We start from the raw sequence: 8,697 nt of genomic DNA on the forward strand, positions 1-8,697 counted from the left end.
AAAGCTATCCTTCAAGAGGTCTATGGACGCCTGGTGAAGGGAGCAAAGCTCTACCTCCAAGCAGTCCATTTTCGGTGATTGAAGGTGCACAAAGATGTCCTTCAAGAGGTCTATGGACGCATAGTGAAGGGAGCAAAGCTATACCTTCAGGCAGTCCATTTTCGGTGATTGAAGGTGCACAGAGCTATCCTTCAAGAGGTCTATGGACGCCTGGTGAAGGGAGCAAAGCTCTACCTTCAGGCAGTCCATTTTTGGTGATTGAAGGTGCACAAAGCTATCCTTCAAGAGGTCTATGGACGCATGGTGAAGGGAGCAAAGCTCTACCTTCAGGCAGTCCATTTTCTGTGATTGAAGGGGCACAAAGCTATCCTTCAAGAGGTCTATGGACGCCTGGTGAAGGGAGCAAAGCTCTACCTTCAGGCAGTCCATTTTCGGTGATTCAAGGTGCACAAAGCTATCCTTCAAGAGGTCTAGGGACTCATGGTGAGTGGAGCAAAGCTATACCTTCAGGCTGTCCATTTGAGGTGAGAGACTATGGAAGTCAAGGTGAAGGGAGCTAGGCTCTACATCAGGCGGTCCATTTGCGGTTGGGGAAGTTGCAGATTGCAACCTTCCAGAGGTCCAATCCGGTGGGTAGGAGTGTGGGTTGGAGGATGAGGGTAGGAGTAATGGGTTCTCTACCAGTATTACTCCTTCACCATAGTTCTTACTTTATGCATGAGAATCTGGTGAAGAGCCTGGCCAACCAGTTCCTGGTTCGTCTGACAGGATGATAATTCTTTGACCATGCAGGACACACAAAGCTGAACTCCTTGAATAGCTTCCGATTTTTAGGTTGTATCGGTTGTGGTGGTTCAGCATAGTATATGGTATCCTCAAGATGTAGGTCAGCAGCACCTGTCCTCAGGATGGCTGGTGGTTCCATTCTCCGGGCCTCCACATCTTCCCAGTTAATTTTGGAGAAGAATGGATGTGTCCTGATATCTCTGAATCCCAGTCGTAGGAACTGGTTCTTGCACAACAGTCCTTCTAAGATGCTGACTGCGTCTGGTGTCAGAGATTCTGGGAAAACTGGAGTGTGATTGAGGACGGACATCTCACGTTCTCTTCCATTGCTACCAGGGAAGGGCGTCTTGGCTGTCATCAGTTTATACAGTATCACACCAATTGAAAAGTAGTCAGCTGCACTCGTATGAAGCAAACCATGTACGATTTCTGGGGCTGCATATCCTGGTGTTCCCCTACAGGTTAATGCGGTTCCATTGAATGCACCAGTCACAGCAAGGCCAAAGTCTGCAATTTTGATGTGGCCGTCAGTGGTCAGAAGGATATTAAGTGGCTTCAGGTCACGATGGAGAATTCCTTGGTTATGCAGGAATTGTATTCCACAGACCAGTTCTGCTGTGATAAATGTCGATGTTTCAATATCCAGGGGTGAGTTCTCTTCCAGGAAATGATGCAGGTCCCCTCTGGCAGCCAGCTCCATCACATAATAAACATAGTTCTTAGTGTGAAAGCCGGCCAGGCCATGAATGAGGTACGGGCATTGATGCGATATCTGGAGGACTTGGCGCTCTGCAAAGCAGCAGTTACGTTCTTCTTTGTAATACCGCTTGTTGACGGCTTTAATGGCAACATGCTCTTTGCGGATGATATCTGTCGCCAATAAGACATGTCCGAATCCTCCTTTACCCAAAGCACGGTGGAAGGTGAAACTTAGCAGCGATAGGGGCACTGAAGCAACGGAAGTTCCTGCAGAGGTGCCGTCTTTATCCACAGAGGATTTGGCTGTGGTGGCTTTCTTGTCCTGGCTCATGCTGCTGTGGGATGACCTTTCAGTGCTTGGGAGCTCCTCGGATGGTTGAAGGTCTGGTGAGCTGCGGTGACTGAAAATGTTGTGGCCACTGAGGCTAACAGCTGTTCCTGAGGACCTGTGGAGCTCCTCCGGTGGCATCAGGACTAGAGGGCGGAGGTCAGTGCAGATGTTTTGTACAGATCTGGATTTTGTGGTCATATCTTCACTGGATCCTTTCACGCCATTCTCAACATCTTTGCTAGATGATCTGTTGCCTATAAATGAGCAAATATGTGTATAATGTGATTAGAAAGGGATAAGGTATAGCATATTGATTAATAACTGCATGTGGGCCCGTTTACAGAAAAATAAGTCTAGGATTTACGCAAAAGAACGCTAAAACACCTTGCTCCAGCTTCAGTTGTCAAAGTGGCCTGCAGTATGATTGTCTTTGTTTCCCATAGCAACCAATCCAAGCTCAGCTTTCTTTTATTTTTCAGAAGCAGTTTTTAAATGAAAGCTGAGATGTGATTGGTTGCTATGCGCAACCGGGACATTTGGAATTGAAAATATAAAGCTATATACATAAAGCTTCTGTATGTATATACGTCCGCTAAAGGAATCTGCACCGTCACATTTACAATCACCAAATTCTTAACAGTCGCTCTATGTGATTCACGGAACGTCATAGACTAGGTTTTTAGCCATAATTTCCACCCTGCACTTTCCAAAATACACTTATTACCCACCATATACAGGAGACATTTGGGCTCATTTACTTACCCGGCCCTGTCGCGATCCAGCTTCGCGTTCTCCGATGAGGAATCGGGTCTTCCAGCGATTCACTAAGGTCGTGCGCCCGATGTCCACCAGGTGTTGCTGCTGCGCCGAGGTCCGCCGGAGTTCACCAACCTATTCCTGGTGCATGTGATTGATTTTGCGACACAATTCGTTCTTTAAATTCTGTGGTTTTTCCGAATCCGTCGGGTTTTGCGATCGCCACTCCCCCTGATTTCTTTTGCGTGAAAGCCGACACCGATGCGCCACAATACGATCGAGTGCGCCAAAATCCCGGGGCAATTCGGCGCAAATCTGAAAAATATGGGAAACCCGGCTGAAAAACGTGATTCGGACCCTTAGTAAATGACCGCCATTGTTTGCCGCTGCTGTGGAAATTAGAAACTGAGCCATGATTTGTTGCTATTCTGCCACAGGTCATTAATATGAGCTCAGAGCTTTGATTAGTTACTAGAGGCAATGAGTATAAGACTCTTATGTGTGAGGTAAAGACAGAAAGACGGGCAGGAAGAGTGAGTGACAGAGAGACAGGCAGGGATAGTGAGTGGGAGATAGAGAGCCAGCCAGTGAGAGACAGACAGGAAGAGTGAGTGAGTGAAAGACAGAAATACAGGTAGCAAGAGTGAGTGACAGACAGGGAGAAATAGATGCTTAGAGATACACACACACATATATATATATATATATATATATATATATATATATATATATATATATTTGTTAACTATTTCTATTTTGTTATTGGTAAGAGCAGTTATTTACTATCCCAGGCACTGCCGGAATTTACAGCTAGTGTGATAATAAAGTATTGAAGATTGTCAGCGATTTCCTACCTCTGATGTCCACCATGTGGCTCGGTCCTGGAATCTCACTAGAACAGTCCTCTTTGATGGTGTAGTTTCCTCTCCGGGTGAGACTGGCAATCCATCCCCAGGATTTCTGGAGTTGGGCTAAGAACTTGCTTTTAGCTTTCTTCTTCTTGCCTGTTTGCTCTTCTCCCTCTGGTTCTCCATCCTCATTGATATTGTTCTCCTGTGGTTGTTCACCATGTTGGATGTCCTCCTGTGCATAGTGCTGGTTGTACATCGTGTCCATGCCTTGGAGCTGCTCCTGGATCAGGTCATGTTCTTCCAGGATGGGTTGCTCTACAGGGCAGATGGTAGATGCAGTACAGCACTCGATGCACCCAGCATCCAAGCTTTGAAGCAGTTCCTGGATGTGGTTGAATTCTTCCAGGAAAACTTGTTCTTCAAAGTTGGTTATAGTTGGTGCACTGTAGTAGTCGGTGGATGTGGCATCCAAGTCTTGGATATGCTCCTGGAGCTGGTTGCCTTCTTCCATGATGGCTTGCTCTACAGTGCTGGTGGTAGCTTCTGCATTACAGTGCTCAATGTATCTGGCATCCAAGCATTGGAGCAGCTCCTGGATCTGGTTGTATTCCTCCAAGCTGGCTTGCTCCTCAAGGCTGGTCATGGATGTTGCTGTCTCCATGTCGCCGGTCATAATGACAGGGTGGGTGCCGTGCGCTGCCTTTTATACCCTAGGGGCGGGCTCTGCTGCATGATCTAGCTCCTGATTGGTCGGTTTTGTTGGGTGTGGCCTATTATGCAAATTAGATAACTCTCAACATAGAATTCTCTGTGCTTTGTGATGTCATCACCTGTGGCTGGAGGTTCCGAGTCATTATGACATCATCAACCATATCTGATACAGTATTTATTTACAGACACAGGGGTATGAAACCGTGGAAAACCCCACTAAGGGACCACATTTTGGAATCAAAACCCAGCAAGCAATTCTATTGACCTTTCCTACCGCCACAGTGTTTGGGCCTTGCTTTTACAGCTTTAAGTGTGCCCTCCCTTATATTCTTTGGGTCGGTAAGATCACGGAGACACCAAAAGAATCCCTACGCACATTACCATAGAAAAATAACCCTAACTACAACCGGAGGATCTGAGCACGTTTAGGTGAAGCTACATAAAACAAAGATAGGTCAAATAATAATAAAAAATTAAAAAAGAAAAAATATAAAAAAGAAAAAATAAAAGATAGGAGTACTACAATAGAATTAAATGTTGCACACTCCAAACAGGAAAGAGCACGACATAGTACTCTTAATTATCTTTGTATTTTGCTCTTCATTTGCCTGTTTTACCAGTTGAACTCGAGTAACTTAGAAGAATAACAGGTAGTCATGATGTTATGTACTAGCATATACTATTGCCTTTTGACATCTGGACTTTTTGTCTCCCCGGACTTGCCCATAGTCCATCGAGATCGCCCTTCTGTTTTTCTATTATATTTTTTGTACTTCCCACATCACAATTTTCTTTGTCTTTCACTGCACCATTAATGGTGATGTTTTAATGTTGAATTATGCTAGGACTATATTAACATACAGGCATAACTCTATTCAATTTTCTTATTGACCATGCCTGTATCGATTTATTAATACTTCCGACATGTCTAATAGACATAGCATAATTGTGGTGATCTCAATGCTGTGTTGGCAGTCCGATCAACATTATGTTAACGTTTTGTTCGTTGCTAGGTAGCAAAACAATGAGCGCGTCACTGGGGGTGTTTACCTCTCCGCGGCTCCCGGAAGCTCTGTCTCATGTGTCACATGACCTGCGCACTACCGGAAGTCGTCCCATAAGAGGGGCAGCCCCAGAGATGTGCCTTTGTAGGCTTGAGAAAGCGCCATACAGGCGCGAAACGGCCCGTCGCTTGCCACGGTCTGCACAATGTCCACGTCTGCACTCTGTGTGTCCAAATAAATCCTTCTGCACGAATCCGGTGAGTGCCGCTTTTTTGGTTTTTCTACTATGTGATTTTGCCTTCTCAACTTTTCATTAGCTGAGCACCACCTCAGTGCAGCCTCGATTCCTATTGGAGTAAGGCGAAAAGGGATGAGTGTCCTCAAGGGGTAGTGCAGGGCATCTATCTCAATGTTATATAGGTTTTACTATGTTTGAGTAAATGTTAAAAAAATCTAAAATTTTGTAGAATAATAAATCGTTTCTTGGTGCATTCTGAGGCCAATATATTTTCATACTTTAGTGTAAGCTGTGTAAGGTATCATTTTATTTATGAAAACTACAGGCGGTCCCCTACTTAAGGACACCCGACTTACAGACAACCCATAGTTACAGACAGACCCCACTGACCTCTGGTGAAGTTTTCTGAATGCTTTACTATAGTCCCAGGCTGCAATGATCAGCTGTAAGGTGTCTGTAATGAAGCTTTATTGTTAGTCCCTGGTCCCATTACAGCAAATGTAACTCCAATTGTCACTGGGGCCAAAATTTTTTTGTCTGGATCTACAATCAGTGTCGGACTGGCCCACCAGAGTACCAGAGGATCCTCCGGTGGGCCCTGGCTCAACCCAATACTGAACCCCAGAGGTCCATCAGAAAACACCACAATTTGGAGGCTGCTAGAGTATATTTCCTAGGGAATAATGAAGAGTCAGCCCCCAAATTGATTTCCTCTGGTGGGCCTAAGGAAACCCAGTCCGACACTGGATGGGACTCTCTGATCTCCTGTTAACAAAAACATCAGAGAAAATCACAGATTAATAATATCCACCACATAACATAACAACTGACCAAATAACATGACCAAATAACATGAAAATAGACCAAAAAATTTAATTTATATAGAATTACACTACCTTGCTGTCTCCTTCTCCACAAAACCAAAAGGAGGAGAACTTGGCTCTGAAAAAATAGAAGAAATCTCATCATTTACTTCTATTTTTCATCGATAAAATAAAATAAAATCATACAATGAATTCTTATTTGACTGTATCAGATCATTAGATACCTGATTGTATGAAGAGCAGGTGGGGAGTGGAGCCACCATCCGCATCTTCAAGGCTCCTTGGAGACCTTGAAATCAGTGGATGAGACTGAAATAAAGAAGAAGCGATATATAAAAAATATACATAATACTGACCACAGCGAGACACCCAAAGTCATAGACCGCACTGGAGAGAAGAGAGCGCTCACCTGATGGGTCTCATCACCGCTGCTGTCCTCTGTGTCAGACACACCAAATTTGCAGCATTTATAATTGGCCAATAACTACAAGGAAAAAAAGGAAAAAGATAAGAAACTTTGTACAAATAATGTTTGCCAGGAGTCAGTCTCCTTCTGGGCACTGATGAATAGGTAAACGGGTCACAGAGGAATCCTTAAAATGTAAAGGGGTGTTTCCATCTTGGCAATCCTATTTAATTTAATTCAGTTGCCATGTATAGATTTCTTCAATTGCATGTCATTAAAAAATTGTACCCGTGTGAAGATGATTTCCCATAAATTTCACCATGTTGTCCTTAAAAATAAAACTAGCTGTCCTTGGATATGACCAACGCTGTGCTCTTCCAACAGTGACCACAGAGGCTCTTTTAAGGTGCCCGACCACCTGGATTCAACATTCATTACCATAGGACAGATGTACGCCATGCAGTATCTCCCAAAAACTATTTGTTTCTTTGTGCAGTCACTGCAACTGGGGTGGTCGTATCCCCTGAAGTCTGATTGAAGTCTGTTAACTAGACAAGAGTTGTAGTACTCCATAGGTGCACGTTTAGCATAAAATGGTCCTTCACTAAAAGCAGAATTGAGGAAATTTTCTTTATAGGACAATCCACTGACGAGATAGGAGGCCCATGGTCAGAAACCGTCCACAAGACAACTATTGGTCGTGTTCTCCGCAAATCAGCTCTTTATTGATAAAGAAGCCGTTACTAAAAGTAAGCCATGACAAAAAGTTATGTAGGGGATAGAGTAATCATATGTAAGAACAACCTATTCTCAAAAGAGGCCAAAGCTGATTATAAACGCTATGCGAGGACATTCCCCTGAGCACAGCATCCGAGCATGGTGGGGCATCATCATGCTGGGGGAGCAGGGAGTGGGAAGCTGCTCTGATACAGGGAAATCCTGGAGGAAAACCTGGTACAGACTGCAAAAGACTCCAGACTGGAATAGAGCTAAAAACTAAGCATGAGCTAAATAAGGACAATATGAAGGGAAGCCAATTATCCGATAATATTTTTGGGAGTGTGGGAGGAAACTTGAGTACCCAGAGGCAACCAACACAGACACAGGGAGAACATACAAACTCCATATAGCCCTGGCCCCCATCAGAAGTCCTGGATTAGGTCAAGCGAATGAGTGGGTCACTGAACCGCATATCTATTAGCAGGGCCACCATGAGGGGGGCATTTACTGTGACTGTAGTCAGGGGCCCGGACAAGAGTGGGGGCTCAGAGTCACAGAACCACCCCCCTTTCCCATAGTTGTAAGCATGTTCTTTCGATATGGTGTAACAGAGTTAGACAGGAAACTAATGTACTTGGGGGCCCCACAACATTTTCCAGTCAGGGGCCCCAATTGATGATCATACATTTCATAAAATTAAAGTGCAATACATATAATACATAAATAAACATGGATATTCATATAGTGTACTTTCTATAAAAATCTCATATACCGTATATACTCGTGTATAAGCCGAGTTTTTCAGCACAAAAAATGTGCTGAAAAACCTAATCTTGGCTTATACACGAGTTAATAAAAAAAAAACATGAGTTAATAAAAAAAAAAAAAATTAATACTCACCCTCCGGCTCCCGGTCCTCGGCGGCGGCTCCTGGTCCTCGGCGGCAGCTCCCGATCCTCTGCGGCGGCTTCTCCCTTCGATCTTCACGTGCCGGCAGTCGCGTCTATGCGACTTGCCGGCGGGCGCATAATATGATGTAGCGGTGTCGCCGCTGACGACGTCATCAGCGGCGACACCGCCGCATCGCACTGTGCGCCCGCCGGCAAGTCGCATGGACGCGACTGCCGGCACGTGAAGATCGAAGAGAGAAGCCGCCACAATGGACCGGGAGCCGCCGCCGAGGACCGGGAGCCGCCGCCCAGGACCAGGAGCCGCCGCCGAGGACCGGGAGCCACCGCCGAGGACCGGGAGCCGCCACTTCAAATCAAAGGTGAGTATCGTCGGAGGGTGAGTATTAAGTTTATTTTTTTTATTATACTGAGGGCAGGCTGTATACTTTTTGGGGGCAGGCTGTATACTTTTTGGGGGCAG

The 8,697-nt window shown here is 45.1% G+C and overlaps 1 protein-coding gene across 1 annotated transcript; it reads right to left on the reverse strand.

Annotated features, from left to right (window-relative positions):
- Window positions 1-482: 482 nt before the first annotated feature.
- Window positions 483-4,081, reverse strand: LOC140128922 (uncharacterized). Its single transcript, XM_072150611.1, has 2 exons — window positions 3,427-4,081; window positions 483-2,070 (listed from the first exon to the last, which is right to left on the reverse strand). The coding sequence occupies exons 1-2, from the start codon at window positions 4,064-4,066 to the stop codon at window positions 707-709; spliced, it is 2,004 nt and encodes a 667-aa protein (XP_072006712.1). The 5' UTR covers window positions 4,067-4,081; the 3' UTR covers window positions 483-706.
- Between the last annotated feature and the right edge of the window lie 4,616 nt (window positions 4,082-8,697).

Source organism: Engystomops pustulosus, chromosome 4 (genome assembly GCF_040894005.1).
Source record: "Engystomops pustulosus chromosome 4, aEngPut4.maternal, whole genome shotgun sequence".
NCBI lineage: Eukaryota > Metazoa > Chordata > Amphibia > Anura > Leptodactylidae > Engystomops > Engystomops pustulosus.